Source organism: Drosophila innubila (assembly GCF_004354385.1).
Source record: "Drosophila innubila isolate TH190305 chromosome 3L unlocalized genomic scaffold, UK_Dinn_1.0 0_D_3L, whole genome shotgun sequence".
In the NCBI taxonomy this organism is placed as follows: Eukaryota; Metazoa; Arthropoda; class Insecta; order Diptera; family Drosophilidae; genus Drosophila; species Drosophila innubila.
The window spans coordinates 26151077-26169475 of NW_022995376.1; the positions used below are offsets into that span (position 1 = coordinate 26151077).

The window sequence follows — 18399 nt, forward strand, 5'->3', positions numbered from 1 at the left end:
TATCTTTGATACGCACAAAAGGGGACCAAACTAATATTTTTTCATAACATAATAAACAACCGTTCGAAAATTTTCGAGTTATTTTAATGTAGTGTTAGGTATGTATTATATAATCACTGCGGACGGCAGTCCGCGCTAGTGACAAAAGCAGCACGAAGTGTGCAAAAGGCGACTAGCAATATATACAGCTAATATGGAAAATTTGCTGCGACTGTCAGATCGAGTTATATACCGATCGAAAGGTTTAGTACTAACTAACAAAAAAATGCTTAAAACTTTGGCATAAAAAACTTGCTAACTCAAGTGGTTCAAGGAGGGGCAAATTTTTAATGATTGCCGCTAATGAGGCCGTTGGGCCCTTTTGGTAAAATTTTATATTTTTTCCTATTATTCCTTTCAAAAATACCAGTCAATTGATACCCTGATTAATCAAATCCGACAACTAGTTCAAAAGATAATTGAATTTGAAATTTTTAGTGGACTTCTCAAAATGAAATGAAAAGTCAGTTTGTCAGTTTGTTTGTGTGTCTGTTTGTCTGTTTGCGTCAAAGCGATAGAAAACCTTATATGTAATGATGGGCATTTATTCATTTTCGAAAATCGAGAAATGTTTGTTACATGACTTTTTGAAAAAAACCGCTAGATTAGAGGGAAAACGCTAAATCCCGCTAGAATAGAAACCTGGCATTCAAATGATCTTTTTTTTTTATTTTTACTCAAAATTATTGAATAACTCTTATTTGTGACATTTTAAATAAAAATAAAAAATAACACCTATTTTAAATTTTTAGTGAAAAAATTAAGAATAAGTATAATTTTTCAACTTTTAAATAAAAATTGTTATTTTATTATTATCTTTTACTTTTTAAATAAAAATCAAAAATAGGAATTAAAAATGATTTTTAACATAGTTTATCGGAAATAAAAGTTTTGAGCTTAGATCGCTAACTACGTCAAAAATAAGAAATTTTGATGTATTGCATGTTATCCTAAAATAATTCTATCCTATTGATTTATTTAGCTAAGACTTGCTAGCATAACACTTATTTACGGTCCCTGATCAGAAGCATATGAAATTCAAAAATTTCTGATATCTTCAAAAAAAAAACCTCTTAACGAGGTTAAAGTCTAGTGACGAAAGTCTTTCCATGCCCCAAAATTTCTGATATTCAATTTTGTGACGAACAATATTAAATTTAACATATAAATTTAAAACAAAAATATATAAATTTTATAAATAAACCGTCTCTATCTTAAGCTCAGCAATATTGGAGTCTCAACAAAGATGATTGATATTATTCAAAGTCTTTATAGTCTGAACACGACAACAGTGTAAGAGGGTAAACAGCTATCCAAAAGGCTCGCAACTAATCTTGGTGTAAAACAAGGATGCCTGCTAAGTCCACTACTTTTCTCTTTATATGTGGATGATATAGCTTCAATTTTTCCCAGCGGCGTTGATCTGGAAATGGTACGCGTAAAAGTCTTAAAGTACGCTGATGACATGGGGTTGCTCGCTTATAGCCCTTCAAGCATGCAACAAATGATTGACGCTCTGTACGCGTACTGTTGATATTGTTGGTAATAAGGGTCAGGAGAGGTCGAAGAGCAAGATCCGATGTATGGACTCTGGGTGGGGTACAGCTAAAAACCGTGAGCGAATATAAGTATTTAAAAGTGTTGTTGACTTCCAATATGTCATTTGATAAACTTATGGCACAAAAACTAAAAGAGGCGAAAATAGCGATTAACAGCACCTGGAAACAGCTACTTGGAAAAGGAATATTAAACACAGCACAAAGTATAAGCTTTATGAAGCTACAGCCGGGTCAATTATTTTCTATGCAGCCCAGATACGGGGCATTGTCAAATACAAAGATGTGGAACGGCTGCTTCGATTTTACGTCAAAAAAGTTTTTTATCTGCCATTCAACACCCCAAATTATGCCATACACATTGAAACTGGACTTTCAACACTGTTCCAGTACACCTTGCATCTACATGTCTATGTCGTGCAGATGGACTCCAGGCGACTACCAAGTATTAAACCAAGTACTAAACAAGTATTTATGTAAAAAGAATCTCAAACTTTTAGCGCATGGTGCAGAATGTAATTTATTATTTGAAAATTTATATATTTTTGTTTTAAATTTATATGTTAAATTTAATATTGTTTGTCACAAATTTGAATATCAGAAATTTTGGGCATGGAAAGACTTTCGTCACTAGACTTTAAACTCGTTAAGACGTGTTATTTTGGATTAACAAATTACTATAATTCAAAATACATTTCATTCAGTTTTAAAAAATATTTTTATTTACTTCAGTAAAATTAAAACATTATATTTAATCTCTTCAAAATATTTTTGTTATTTGAAAGTATTGCTTGCAACGTTTCAGAAACACCAACTATTGGGTTGATTTTAGAGATTTGTAAAACACAAATTCCCACGAGCAATATAACTTCGTAGTTAAATTAGTTTTTGTAAACATTTTGAAACTTTATATAAGCTTAAACTATTTCGCAGACCATAATGAAATAAGTTAATGGTGGTCTCGTCAGCAAAATTATTCCCTTAGCTTAATGCTTTGGCCTACGAGAGCACAAAAGGTATAGCATCGTGAAGCTAAGGGAATAAACGAACGAGCTTCGGCTGCCGACGAGACCACCTATTTTCTATTTCATCATGTCGCAGACTATCCTTTCTTGCGCACTCAGCATACACGATTCTTAAAAAAAAGATTATACAGTAGTGAGTGCCATTTTTTTTTGCGAGAAAACGGTTGTCAAAATTGTAATCTATGACGAATTCTAAGAAGGTTTATGTTATGTTTTACAAATTTTGTACAACCCAAAAGCACAAAAAAGCTGTTGTCGAGGCCCTAGAAGTAAACAATGGTTGCCTTTAAATGTCAAAATTATAAAATTAAATCACTGGAGACGACAGTTCGCGCTAGTGACGAAAGCAGCACGAAGGGTGAGAAAGGCGACTAGCAATATATACAGCTAATATGGAAAATTTGCTACGACTGTCCGATCAGATCGAGTAAAATTGTTTTTATACCCTGAGCCCATTGAAAATGGGCAACAATGGGTATAATGTGTTTGGCAGAATGTATTTAATAGGCAGAAGGGGGCATGGCAGACCCCCAAAGTATAAATATTCTTGATCAGGATCAACAGCAGAGTCGATTGAGCCATGACCGTCTGTTTGAACGCGTCGATTTCAGAGACCATAAGAGCTAGAGACTTCAAACTTGGTATTTAGGTTCCTGGATACCATACGCAGATCAAGTTTGTTTTTATTTTTGGATCGAACCACTATATCATATAGCTGCCATAGGAACGATACGTTGAAAATTAAGTTTTAGTATGAACTAGTCAGGCACAAGCCACACATATTGCCTGAGCATTTCAATTGTATTATAAAACTAGTGGGCCGGTGCTACAGTCGAGCTACTTGACTGTCGGAGACCCCGTACTTACTATGGCAAAAACTAATAATGGAAAAAACTAAAGAATATTTAGTTAGCTTAAATGCATATTCTATCAGATTGGATACGATGTCTCAAAAAACATAAAAGATTTTCATACTAAGACTTAATTTTCGCCCGATCGGTCCTATTACAACTACGATTTAAACCAACTATGGACAGAATATATAAAACCAAGTTATATGCTTATTGTATAAGTTTGCTTAGGATATCTCATTAAAAAAAAAGTTTTTCATACAAAAACATGATTTTTGACCAATTGTTCCTATGGGCGCTATATGATATAGTGGTCCGATAGAAAAAAGAAAGAAGCTTGATCTGCCTGCAATATAGAGGAATCTACATACCGAGTTTGGTGTCACTAGCTTTTAAATTGTTCTTATAATTTGGATTTGAAATTTTCTATGTCAATTTTTAGGCGGTAAAGGGGGCGTTGCCAAATTCTGTAACAAACTTGATCTGCTTGCAATATAGAGGAACCTACATACCAAGTTTGGTATGTCTAGCTCTTATAGTCTCTGAGATCTAGGTGCTCATACAGACGGACGGACAGACAGACAGACAGACGGACGGACATTGCTATAGACCCCTGTACTTTTTTTAAGAGGCGTAATTATAGCGATTTTCGCTATAATATTTTACAAGGCGATGCGTTTGGGGCTTTAGATAAAAATTTAATCAAAAAGTTGATTTTGAAAAAAATGTAACAAACGATACTTTAAATGGGCTGGTATTATACATCCTGACCAAATTTGGTTCAAATCGGTCCTCTATATTGTATAGCTGCAATAGAGACGCTCAATCGAAAGTTAAGTCTTAGTGTGAAAAAGTTTTTTGTTTTTTGAGATATCTAAACCAAACTGACAGAACATGCATTTAACTTGGCTTTGTACATTCTGACCAAATTTGCTTTAATTCGGTACTATATAATATATAGCTGCCATAGGAACAATTGGTCAAAAATCAACCACAGTATAGAGTCCCTGGGCTCAGCGTATCCTACTGCCGAGCGTGCTCGACTGTAACCGCCCACTTGTTTAATTTAAAAAAAGGGTCATTAAATATATTTTAAGTTACTTTTTTTTGTACCAAATAAACCAGTAATGAATATAAACCATCTTTGGGTACCCAAAAATAGGTGTGAAAAAGTAGAGCTCGGATATTTCTGTATCTTTTATATAATTTCATAAATAGTACCACTGTTGGAATTCATACCCGACAATTTTCAAGCAATAAGAGTTCAGAGTTAACATTTTATTTTGTTATTTTTTGTGATGTAATGTAAAAAATTTGTTAGCCAGAGTTTAGTTTCTTACAACGGTAGAGGAACCTTTTTAAAAACTTCAATATTTCTAATATTAAGTATTCCCCAATCGATCGAATATTTAGGAACTGACCATTCATAAAATGTGATAGCCCAAATTTTAAGCAGAAACAATAAATGCGTATCACTGTGCACCTGGGAACGAGAACACTTGGCTGACCTGTCAACACATAACTGAGAGGTGAGAGCACCTCGATGAGACTCGATGAATTTAATTGAGCCCACGTTATGGCACGTGGTGTATGCCATTAAAGCATCTAAAAATGTGCTAAAATCTATGACGAATTGGAGGTGTTACTCACTGGCTGACGAAAGGACATCGAAAAGTTCGCGAACCGAGGCACCGACAGAGATTTGGTGAGAGCGATTTATACATGAAAAGCGATTAATTTTATATGATTAGTAAATGAATACAAATAATATAAACGTATGATGTAATTAGACCATGTATTAAACAAAATTAAATGTAGGAGAACAACAAGTTCAGAGACTACTTAATCAATAAATCGAAATGCTGTAGATTGTGTTTTTGGTAAATAAATAATTTGTTGGGTACCACAAAGTAAATTGGAGGGGCATAATGTAAATTATGACTTAAAATATAGCACTTAGTATATGTGAGCTACTCAGACCATACAGGAGATTGTTAACTCGTCAGATTAACCGCTGATTAATATTGTTGACTGAATTTTAAGGATTCTGAAAGTGTTCAGGAGTTAAAAGTGTAAATCAGAGGTGAGCAGTCAGATTCTCCAAGTACGTTCTACAAAACATCGAAAAGATATGTAAATTTCATACCCGTGACTAAAAAAATAAGTAAAGTGGTATATCGTATTCGTTATTTGTGTATCTGGAAGAAGCAGGCATCCCGACCCTATAAATTGTATACAGTTGGGAACAAAATTATAGTCATAGTAATGCGATTATTTATGTCTTCTGCTTTCTAGATCTTTTTTATACCCAAGGCATCTCCAACCCTATAAAGTATATATATTCTATAGCCGAATCGATTTGGCCATTTTCGAATGATAAGGTCGATTGATTCTTAAAATGAGATTCGAAATCTTTCTGGTATGTATGCAGATGTTGCCATGTCCGGCCGTCCGTGTGAGCGCCTGTATCTCAGAGACTATAACATCTCGACAAAAAAGTTTGTCAGCCAGACTTCTATAAACCCCACGCAGATCAGGCTTGTTTTTAATTTTAGCCATGTCACCTCCCGCCCCCGCAAATTGCGAAAAATCACAGCAAAAACCAGTTTAAAGGTATACCGCTATTTTAATTATTAACGTGTTCGTATTCGTATTGCTGTTGCAAGAATTATAAATTGTGAGAGCATTTTCTGTGCTCTGTAGTTGTCAATTTTCACTACTAGTAACCATTTTTCAGAAGCGCTGAAATATTTCTAGAATGGTGTTGTTTTTTTTTACGACGAAGAAAAATGCGACTTTGCGACGATTGGTTAAGATATTTCGTGGTATATTTATATGGTATCGAAAGTTCAAATAAAAATAAACAGAATATTTAACCTGAACTGTAACAGTTATGAGGATTTTGAAAAACAGTCACATTAAAAGTTTTAATTTATGATTATTAATTTTTATTATATCTAAAAAAGCATATCATGAAAAAAACGGATTTCTATTTAACTGTTCGGAAAATAATTATAATTTCTGCTCTTATTCTTGCAGTCTTTTACAAGAGTTGTCGATTGCTTTGAGATGGAGTTAAGATCTATGACTAAGTGGAGAGACTACTCACAGACTGACGAAAGGTCCTCGCAATGCTGGCATGTCGCGGCGCCGATTGAGTGGCGGTGAGAGTGACAGCGAGAGGAAGTCCTGCTGAGCCTTGTCCTCGTCGACGATGCTCGTCGGGGTGCTGTAGATGCGAGTGGTTGGCAGGTAGCCAATCTGCTGCAGAAAGTCGTCGCGGTACGAGAGCTTCGTGGTCGACTGCGAAGATGTAAGCGTGCCCAGTGACAGGGGCTGATGAGAGGCTCCGGCTCCGTGGTGGTGCAAGTGAAGATGATGCGCAGATGTCACCGTTGGAGCTGCCACATGATGATGAGGCGTTGGATGGAAGTGGGGATAGGGTATGGGCCCGGGTGCCGATGTGGGAGCATTGCCACCACCATAGCCATGTCCATGGGCGTGTGACAAATATGGAGGCGTTATGATCTTGTCGTCAAAGCTGCGTCGAAAGCTGAATCCCTTCAGCGAGTTGCTGTAGTTGCGATGCGACAGTGGCGAGCTGCCCAGATCAATGCTCGCTGCCGGACCGAGCAGTTTCATGGTGCTCAAATAGTTGGGGGACCCGCTGCCCGCCGGACTCAGCGTTTGCGTCTGCGTCTGTGTCTTGCCACTGGCTGTGGCGGTTGCGCTGCCCAGCATGCTGAGTGCCGGCGAAGTGCGCAGCTGGGGACTGCCGCCGGCTGTTGTTGCTGCTGTGGTGCTGCACACCGAGTTTCCCGCCGAGAGCGGAGGTGAGATGGCGCTCAGCGTGGAAATGCCGCTGTCGCTGCTGCATATGCCGGCCGGTAAAGTGTGTGTGTGTGTATGTGTATGTGTGTGTGTGAGTGTGTGTGTGTGCGTGTGTGTATGATTATGATTGTGGGTCGGCGAGATGAGATGATGTTGATGTTGATGCTTGTAGCCGCTGCCCGCACTGCCGTTGCTCCCTCCCCCACTCCCCGCTGAGTTGGCCGCGCTGACAAGACCGGCCATGCCGCTACTGGGTAGAACCGGAGCCAGCTTGGCAATGTGCCCGCTATGCGACCAATGCACCAAATGCCCGATAGCCAGAAAATCGCCCTGATTGTCGCCTGCTTCGAATTTTGGATTGTGGTAAGTCTTCCTTTGTTTACCGATGTTGGTTATTAGGGAGTGTCGTCACCTCGTTTCTTCTCGCCCCGTCTCGCCTACCAGCTACATGGCGTCGTTCTCCTTGTCGTCTGTTGTCGTCGTCCACATCCTTATTGTCCTTTGTTGTTCTTTGTTGCTTCGGCTGCCTGTTCTGCTACTTGGGCGGATTACGCGATTAATCTGCCAGTGTGGCCAGGCTCACTTTCATTCGGAGTCATTGCAATCAAATTTCAAGTACTTTGTTTTATACATAGCATACTTTTGTGCGTAGGAAAATCAATGAAGCCCCTGCCTAAAACATTTCAATGCATTTAAGCAGCCGTTTCCTTTTTTCGCTATTCACTTTGCTTTGTAACCCAAATTGCGCATGAAAAATCAACACACATGCACATACATATACCGTGAGCCATACACACACACACGAACACACACACAAGCACCAACACAAAAGCCTGTAATTTTTCATCAACTATTGGCTTGGGTTTGGTTTTTCGATTCCTTCGGTTCGCCCGTTGCAATTCAAATGTATTTATATTCGCTTTGCAATTACAAATGTACTTTATAGAATTTTCATTTCCCCGATTTTAAGTGTGCAGCAGGAAAAAAAAAATTTACAATTTCACTTTGAATTTTCAGTTATAAATTTTCAGTGCGTCGCGCACGAACTCTCCGACTGCGTATCGGTTTCTGACCCGTAAAAACTCTGCAGCGAAGTTTCGCCGAGTCGCCTCCACTTACTGCTCAGCCTCAGGGTTCTCTCTCTCTCTTTCTCTCTATTTTTTTTAATCTCACTGACTGGAGAGCGCATGTGCCGGCTTTACTGTTACTTACGGGCACTGCGAAGGCATTTGATACAAAGCACCAAAACAAAACAAACCAATGCAAAAGAGAGCGAACTGAGAGCAGAGAGCAGTGAAAAAGCTTACTACCGTCTGTTTATAGAGTCAGCTGTCAAAAGTTTGGCCATAACAGTAACAACAAACTGGACGAAGCCGTGTTTGTTTACCAATGCCCATAAACGGTAAGGTGAGAATTAAAAGAGCGTAAAAGTGAGCTTTAATCGACGGACTGTTTTTTGCAGGTGCCAAGACGATTATAACTTTAAAAATAAAAACTATTTGTTAATTTTTATAAAATAAATGCAAAAATAATTTATTTTTCGATGGTTAAATAAAAGTTAAATTTCAATCGTAAACTAGCTTTCAATTATTCTTCTAAAAATTAAAAATAAAAGTTATTTTTCAATTTAAGAACAAATGATGTATCATATGAAATCACATCATGTTTATATTTAGATTTTGGAAATACACCACTTGGTTCAATAGATATTTACATTCAAATTTTAATTTTAACTTAAAAAATCGAAAAATATTGTTTATATAAGATTTTAGTTTTTGAAAAATTTAAAACTAATTTTTATTTTTAAAATTAAAAATTGCAGTTATATTTGATTTTTTTGATAAAAATATAAATAAAATTATATTAAGAATTTTAAATAAAAATTGACATTTAATTATTTCATAATTTATAATTTTTGATAAAAAAAATTAGTTTAAATTAATTTTTGATAAAAAAAAATAGAAGTTAATGTTGTTTCCACTTTACCGAAAAAGTATACCTAACATTTTCCCAATTCGACTAGATAACTTTTTTCACGTTCACTTTTGTTTAACTCTTAACACTTATTTGAGGTCCCTGGTTTTTGGAAATATAAAATACTGTAGATAATCGAAGCTTCTATACCCCTATTTATGCCAAAATAGCAATATAAAATAACAAGTGTATTTGTTTATATAGTAATTTATTTATTTCGGTTTTATTCTGTTTGTGGCAAAATTTAAATTTGAAAACAATTGTTAATTTGTAAATGTAAATTTTGGAATTATTTGTAGAGTTCTTTTTGTTTTTTTACTTTGGACTCGTAAGAACAATAAATACACACGCAAAATTTTAAAATTTAATTATCATTAATTGAATTTTATATAGTAGTATATATATATTTATATATATAGTTATATTATATTGTATTGCAAGTGTGTATATACTGTATACATTATTTGCGGGCTCTTCATAATTGATATCAATGATATAACGTGTATGATATTATAAAATTTCGGGACTAATTGCGTTAATTTACAAATTACAAATATGCATGGGAGAATATTAATTTTTTATGGAATAAAATACTAGTATGTTAACAGAAGGCTAAAAATCCAATACAGTTTGAAATAATACATATCGAAAATATTTTTAATTTGCAATACTTTTTGGACAATATTGTACTTGTCATTTTGGATAACATTTTGATAATGAATACTTTCAGAGTGTCCGGGATTATACATATATTTGTATTACAATGATATCCTTCCATAAAACGACTTGATGAATCGCAAGAGAATTTTAATTTTCATTTCTTTAACTTCATTTTTGGGTGCAATTCTAGACTGTTTAACTTGACTTATGTATTTACATTTTCAGTTAATAACAGTGGGCCACTTTTGCTTTGATTTTGTCAAATCAGTGACCCACCGTTTAACAAGAGAAACAGTTTATTGGATTCTTTACATACATATTTTAACAATTTCGTTATAAACCTATTTTGAAAATTAGATAGATATTAAATGGTCACAGGTTTCGTATGCCACACGAAATTTTGATCAGTTTTAACAATAAACAATTACAATTTTCTTAGCTATGGGCAACACGCACACACAGACACACACACACTTACAAATGCAAACTAAGGTTAAGTTTGTATGTTATAAATGTGACATACATAATAAGTATTAAAATTAATCTTGCAGTTAACAGTTCACAATCCGATGCAATCCAATTAAAAAGCCAGCAATAGTACGAAGGATTTATAGTTACGATTCGTTTTATAGGAATACTATAAATATATGATTATAAGTATTTAATTAATTTAATTTTTTTCTCAAACTCACTTAGGTTGAAATATAATTGTAGATACATACATACAAATATTTTGTTGATACTTTTTTACTGTATGTATATGCCAATAACAGTTTGGCTAAGTATCAAGTATCGTAATTGATTAGATAATATGTATTTGCAGATTTTATAACTACAGAAGTGTGTTATGAATATTGATTACATGTAATGAATGAATGTATTTGTGTGTATCTGTTAGCACAAGTAATGCACCTGTGTTAATATTAAGTATAATTCGAATTGTTTTCAAATCAGTTTGCATTCAGATGGCGTTAAGTGAGTTTTTGGATTTCGAAAATTATGTACTTGTATTACTTTGATCGCTCTTTCAATTGCAACAACATTGTGTGTTAAATAGTTTGTATCGGATCGATTAAAACTTGTCAGCTGCCGCTTTACAATCAGCATCATAATTTAAATTAGAATTATGTTCTAAAGCTTATGATAAATATAAGTATGTATGTATATATTTTCCATCTGTATAACATACCAAATTATTAACAAAAAGATCAATTAATTTAAATATATAAAATGTGTGTGGCTGTTCAAAACGCTCTCAACAATTGGATTTGTCTCGCTTGAAGCATGAACTTAATATTTTTGCTTAACCATATCTAGAAGTGAAGAAAGAGAGAGGGAGAGAAAGAAAATAGTATAGTGAAAAATTATAATAATGTTAATTTAAATATGTCCTAGTCGAAATTAAACAGTTTTATGCATATGGGACGTGTGAAGATCTAATTGATTAGCGAAATAATTAAAAAATAATCCAAAAAATTGTCAATTGAAAATATGTATTTACAATGTGCTGCAATCCCATTTTTAATTCATTTAATCCATCTTTAAGACATGCGTCAAGTGTTTACATATTCAAGAGAGAAGGTGTGGTTTTCAACGTCTAATAAATCGACTGATTTACATAATTATAAATATAGTTTTTAGGCAGTGTTATAGATAGTGCCTCATCTTAGTATTATAACTGACTGTAATTAATGATCTGACCCAAAGAATTCGATTTAATGGACGTTCTGGAGATCGATTAAAGTACGCTATTTATTAGTCAGAAAAATCAACGTTAAGGGAAGCAAAAGTACACTTTTACTGAGGCTTAGCATATGATATATTATCATATATGTATATGCACACATGTATGTATGTGAGTTTTATCTATTTCGTCGGATTCTCTCTGTGAAAATGAGTTTCTAAAAATATACGTTTAGGTCCTATAACTGTGCTACATATGCTAGGACTGCAAGTATGTATGTGTGTATACATATAAGAGAGCTTACTGCTAGAAAGGTGTTTGAATTGTTAATGCTTTGTATTAATTATGTACCATTATGTATGTACTGTTCTCCCTGCCAAGTGGGGAACGCAAAAGTTTTATGTATATATATATATATAGAGTGACTCCAGTATCAAACTATTCTGTAATACATTCATAAGTGGTTTACAATATTTTGGTTTTAATTTGTGTTTTTCTCTTTGCTTTTTTGTATGTAATTTTTAACTATTTCTGCACAATTAACAACAAGTTCGATGGTCATAGACGCTCTTTTTAAAGTTAAGCTTGTTATTGTACTGCTGCTAAGTGTTTTTTGAATAACCTCATAGATCTCCTTATATTTGATTCCTCTAGTTGGTTAACGGCTAACGGGAGCCAACTGTTTATATACCTGGTGTGTATGTGGTCTGTTCTGTTGTGTTCAGCGACGTGTTCTCGTTGGCTGCCACTGGAGCTCCGGTGAATGGATTGACGCCAACGGCAGCACCACTGGGTGGTGGCATAGCAAATACGGGCTGTCCGCCAGCTTGCTCTCGTGGTTGAGTGGTAACAGGTGCTCCTCCTGCACTCAGATTCACATCGTCGAGATCTACGTCCTCCTGTGTGGACAAAGGTGAAAGTATGAGTAAAAGGATTGGTTAAAGTATGTCATTTGAGTCGCTTTTTCACTGGACAGGTGTCGACAGAGTGATTCTTCAGCATTGTTTAGTCAACGAGTTTTCTATCGGTATGCGAAAGCCGTTTACAAAGCGAGTTATTTATTGAAGTATATTTTACAATGCATTCAGCTCAAACAAAGAAAGATTCCATACGAAACAAAGATATAAATTAAACTAATACTACTTATTGTGTATGTATATATTATGACGTGTTTATAGCACAATTTTAGCAAAAATGAAAATAATAATTTGTGAGTTTATTTACCCATTTACCAGCCAAAAAACTGTTCACCATAGTTCAAAGATGAGAGGTCTTGTCGCTTGATTAATATATTAACATCATTCTATTTCTATTGTGGTTTCTCAATTAATTTTTTTTCGTTCTGCGCTTTACGTAATTTTGCAACAGAATTTCTAAGCTCGATTTTATAGTAGAACGCTTTAATTTTGTTACGGTGGTTGTGATTGGGGGATTAGTTATGTGTATAATGCAATTGAATATTTGCACGGAGTTCATGAAGTTTGGATATTTCCCTAAGATCATGCGGTACTCGTGCCGGTGTCGTTTCCTATTTCTATACTTACAAGACGTGGCTGCTGTCCCAGATGCGGTGGCAGATCGCTGGCCTCTCGATTGCCATCGGAGCGCTGGGCATTCAAATGACAAAACATATCACATATAAATACACATATAGATATATTGATCCAATCAGATCAGATACATATATATATGCGATATTGTTGAGCATGAAACGCGCGCAGACGCAATTGTGTGTGAGGTAGTAGGTGGATATATGATGAGTCGATCGAAAGGTAGTTTTGAGAAAAAATAAACAAAAATAGAAACGTAAATTTGTTGTTGTTGTTTTCTCCTCAAATGCACATTTGTTTACAAAAGGAAATTGAATTCAAAGAATAAGCACATAAATCAAGCATTCTCAATATTTCAAGTAGAATGAGAGACGTAAAAAACAAGAAAAGCAATTGTCTGTCGGCTCTTAAATAATAATAAAACAAGGGCTTCAGATTTTTATTTACAACAATTACATATCGAATTTTGTTGATATGTGCAATATGATGTTCAGAAATTATTCAAAGTCGATTGAAAGTTGAGTAAATATTTATATAGATAGTATTGAGAATTTGAAGCATTTGATGATTTTCGTGGTGTCCGCATTTATACCGAGATTAAATGAAAAAGATCAGAGAAGAAAAATGGAAAACAGACCAAGTAATAAGATAAATAAATGTATGTTGAATTGAAATGATCGAAACATTTGTGGGGTTGGGGTTAGTTGTGTTTACCGTTGCCATTGTCAATAACTTTCGCTGATTTGAAACGAAAGAAAAACTCAAACTACATACTTACCCCGAATCTAAGAAAAGGAGCATAGTGCAAAGAGAGGCAGAGGAAGTAGAGGCAGTAGTAATAGTTGTAGAAAGCACAAAACAAAATTAACAATTAAGCGTGGTACCGTTGGAAAATTAGAAATACAATTACAAAATTATACTCAAGGAAATAAAGCATTTATTGATCGAGTGCCGATAAATCGATTTGCAAATGCCAGTTAAATGTAAGCATAAGATTAGCTAAAAAACTACTTTTGACTAAACAATTGCCTCACAAAAATCATCAAAATGAGTTGAGTCCTGTGTTTTTGGTTAATTTCAGTTAGTTTAGTTATCTATGTATTTATGTACAATTAGTGTAGGGGTGCCTCTGTGGGTGTGTGTGCGTGTGATGATAGCATTTATAGCTGGTTAAGTTCATATTGAAATCGATTGGTTTTCTTGTTTTTTGTTGTCTTTTTTTTTTTGTGGCATTAATTTGAATCAGGATTAGTTAGTATGTGGGCAGGGGCACATTCAGTAAAGACAACATCAAACATCACTCACATTTAAATGTGCATACTGATCGTGCGACTCGTTCACTGGTGGCTTGAACTTGCCGCAACAGAAGTTGCAGCAACAGCAGCAGCAACAACAACAGCAGCAGCCCGTCAACACAGTGCAGCAAATAACCAAGGCCTGCAAAAAGAGAACCAAACAAAAAGATTGAATGAGATTCAATTACCATAGGTTAATCACTCAGAACTTACCTTCACCGCTGGCGATGTGACCACAAAGTATGCATTCACATTCTCCTCACCGAACTGCTCGGCAATGTAGAGACCCAGTGAGCCATAGTTATCATAGATATTGCGTTTAGTTTGATCGCTCAGTATCGAGTGTGCTCGATTGACCTCCTTGAACTGCCGTTGAGCAATTAAATGGGAGAATTACGTATCGATAAATAAATCTGAACAATATGAATATTGTGGTATGGTATAGTTTACCTTATCGGCAGCATCAACGTTGTCAGGGTTTTTATCTGGATGGTACTTAAGTGCAAGTTTTCTATAAGTCTTCTTGATATCATCAGCTGTTGCTGTTTTTGGAAGTCCCAATATCTCATACAGCGAATCGCCCGATGTGCTAAACAAAAAAAAAAAAGAAAATCCACAGTTGAAAGTTTTGATTGCATGCCTGAATAATTGAAAATTGAATAAATCACGGGGAAACCCATAGCAAATTATCACAGTAGAAACGGTTGACTTTATTGTTTTATTTGCAAATCAACACTGATATTGCGTGAATTGTAGTTGAGAGAGCGATCTATTAATCGAATTGACGGCAGCTGCGGTTCGCTGGACTACTATATTATTCACTTGCTGTGCACGTAGCATCGAATAACTAGTCAAATTCTATTCCCATGTTGCGACTTGCTGATTGCGACTTGCTACTCACCACAGGGCGATGATGACTAAGCGTCCGTCGTGTCGGGTCGGTCGTTTCTTTTTTTTTAGTTGTTGTTTGACATTTCACAGCAACAGTTAAAAGTAATGCAACACGCGATAGAAACACATACATATGTTACGTACAGACCCTGAGAGACCCTGAGAATTGGCGCTACCCATTCGACATTGGGCAGGGCGCGGTTGGGCGACCGTCGGACGTCGCGACGTATGTCGGATGCGTACGCAGTGGCAACAACTTGGCATTGATGACGCACCCGCAAAGCAAATGCAGCCAAGAAGGCACTTCTAAACCAACTACAGTTCGTAGAGTAACTGTTTTGACAAAGACAAAAAATCCACATATGTACATATTTAATTTTAAGAAAAATTAAATAATGTGTAATGAGAGTAGAACTATTATCTGCCAAATAAAATTAAATACTTTTTTTACAATAATCTTTTGTATTATTAAGACATTATGTATAAGAAATGATTTCAATAAAAAAAAAAACCTAAAAAATTAAAATTTTCGAAAAATTCTTTTACTTGTCAAAGAAATTACTTGTCAGACTGTAGTTGCATATAAGCAGCTAATGCATTTCGTATAGATTTTCCAGCAAAGACTGCCTATATACATAAATGTATATATGTATGTCTGTTAGGGTGCATCGATTTTTCTTCACAAAAAATGCTAACCCAACTTTTAAATCTAAGGTCAATTCTTAGAAGTTTCGAAAAAGAACCATAGTTCCTAAATTAATTCATAGTCCCCGCTTTTTGTGTTTTAAATTCTTGATGGACGATAATTGTTTTAAGAACATTTGGTCCTTTGATTGAAATCTACGAAATTTTGAAAGTCCTGGTCCTAACAAGAGTTCTGATACTAATCTCGCAGGATCAGACTAAAAACACTAAAGCTATGCTGAAAATAACATGCTAAAAATTTTCAAAAAATCTATTGTGACAAATATCTTATAATTGACCGTAGATTACAAATTTGGTTTATCATTTTTCAATAATTTTTGGGCCCATACAAATCGATGCACCCTAATGTCTGTACATGAATCTATTACAATCCCTTCTTGGAACCTACATACATAATGGATTTGCCAAAGTAGCTTCTTCTGGCTTAGAAGCTTATGCATGTTTTTATCAAATCTATGTGCTGATAAGGAGAATGGGCCATCAGAATAATTGTCGTGAGGAGGAGGAGATAAGTGGGGGGAGGGGGGATAAGATCATTTGCGTAGGGAAGGAACAAGGCACAAGGTCAAGGACACGCGACAGTGAGTACACACATTAAACGGACCATTGCAGCTTACACTTGAAGCAAAGCCGTTGAGAATTGGGGCAAGGAAATGCCGCTCGAGTATTACTCACTGTTAATTTAAAAAAAGATTGTAGTACTTTTTACTTACATATGAATATACATATACTTATCTACAAACACGATTGTCGAGTATGCAAGTACATATGCATGTGTGTGTGGGTGTGATGAGTGAATGAGTGCGAGGGAGAATGGGGACAACACAAGCTGCCAAATATTTAGCGGCTAAAACCAGCTAAAGCACTCCAATATAAAGTTGTTATACTATGTAGATAACATGCATACATATGTACGCGATGCATGTGTGTGTGCTTGAGAGAGCACTTGTTGTTATCACAAGTCATCGGCGTTTGCAGCGTTCTTGTGTAATTTTTGTTGAGCGAATCACATATTCAATAAGCGCCATTAATTTCTCATCGAAACACGACGTTTGATTTAAATGTGAGAATGAATGAACAAATAGAAATAAGCTGAAAGCACACACACCCATGTATATGCGAGTGTATATCTCAGTAAATGCGCTCTCTTTCGCTCTCTCTCCCTCTCTCGCTTTGTGAATTGTGAATAAAAGGCTGCGGCCCTTGTTTATCCTAATGCCAATCCAAAGGAATTCAATACGCGGCAGCAGGCGATGTCTTCACGTTTCAGCTGCTGTTGCCTGCTGCCGCTGTTGCCGTTGTTGCAGCCGCAGCCGTTGCTGCTTCTGCTGTTGTTGCGTGGAAAATCAATTGAACGTCGACTGCGCTGCTTTGGCGCTGGCGTTGGCAACGCGCATCTGCCATCTGCACCATGCATGAACGTGTATGTATGTGTGCGCAGAAGAAAAAAAGGAATATGAAGAAAAGTGTTTGCAAAATTAAACTTACGACAGTTTTCTTTTATCCATGCCACCTCCGCTCATGTTGCCGCTGCTGCTGTTGTTGCCGGTACCTCTTTGATACGATGTGACGACTATCGTTAGTAATTAATTATGAACACTAGTTATTTTCGCACGCACTCACAGACTCGAGAAACAACACATTTGTTATATTTGTCACGAAATTGTAAATGACTATGACTACCAGTGTTGCCAACTTTTTAGTGGAAAAAATAATGGCTGGAAAGCATCCGAAAAATAGCTGAAATTTCGATGTAAAATAGCTGAAAAACCAAATGGCAGCGCTGATCCCAAAAACGGTGTGGCAGCCTTGAATCACCGAAAAATATCGATAGCTTAAACGCTTCAATAAGTTCGATGTTAATTTTTCCAAAACTTATCTTTTTATGTATTTTTTATTTTCAGGTAGGTCCTAAGTTCAGTTGTGACGTCTACTTTTAAAACTAGGCCATAGGTGGAGAAGTTATGTTTCGCAAACAGACACAAGGTGGCGTCACGGTACTAAAACTTTTTCCAGTCATGGTTCCAATAAGAAGGGTAAATTTTCAGAACTATTTACATCTGAGGAAAGTATCTATTTTGACAATTTTTTTAAGAGATTAATTAATGTTCTTATTTTCTATTTATTTATTAGAAACTTTTAACAATTACACCGGATCGAAGGTTGAGTATCAGGCAATATTTATTAAATAACTATTTTCAATCAAATTTCGAATTAAAGTTGGGTGATTACTCATAGTGCAAATTTAACAATTTAAATACAATTTAATTTTGGCGATTGTGGCAGTCGGGCGATAGTACTTTTATATCGATATAATTATTATGGCAAAAGTGTGACC

The 18399-nt window shown here is 35.5% G+C and overlaps 1 protein-coding gene across 3 annotated transcripts; it reads right to left on the bottom strand.

The window, feature by feature from the left end:
- Positions 1–10010: 10010 nt before the first annotated feature.
- LOC117786920 (dnaJ homolog subfamily C member 5 homolog) lies at positions 10011–17740 on the bottom strand. 3 transcript variants are annotated; one of them, XM_034625339.1, is made up of 7 exons: positions 17550–17739; positions 14916–15054; positions 14679–14831; positions 14476–14607; positions 13165–13227; positions 12312–12519; positions 10011–11249 (listed from the first exon to the last, which is right to left on the bottom strand). In XM_034625339.1, exons 1-7 carry the CDS (start codon positions 17582–17584, stop codon positions 11227–11229), a joined length of 753 nt encoding a protein of 250 aa, XP_034481230.1. In that variant the 5' UTR covers positions 17585–17739; the 3' UTR covers positions 10011–11226. The 3 variants fall into 3 exon arrangements, with proteins under 3 accessions (XP_034481230.1, XP_034481231.1, XP_034481232.1); XM_034625340.1 differs by lacking the exon at positions 13165–13227; XM_034625341.1 differs by lacking the exons at positions 10011–11249; positions 13165–13227 and having other exon boundaries at positions 11416–12519; positions 17550–17740.
- Between the last annotated feature and the right edge of the window lie 659 nt (positions 17741–18399).

Excerpts from the sequence above, each read along its gene's own strand:
- LOC117786920 (XM_034625339.1), bottom strand. The coding sequence starts at position 17,584 with ATGAGCGGAGGTGGCATGGATAAAAGAAAACTGTC. Across the intron at positions 14,608-14,678 it reads TCACATCGCCAGCGGTGAAG|GCCTTGGTTATTTGCTGCAC; the intron begins GTAAGTTCTGAG and ends CTCTTTTTGCAG. Across the intron at positions 11,250-12,311 it reads ACAGACCACATACACACCAG|ATATGGTTAAGCAAAAATAT; the intron begins GTATATAAACAG and ends CTTCACTTCTAG.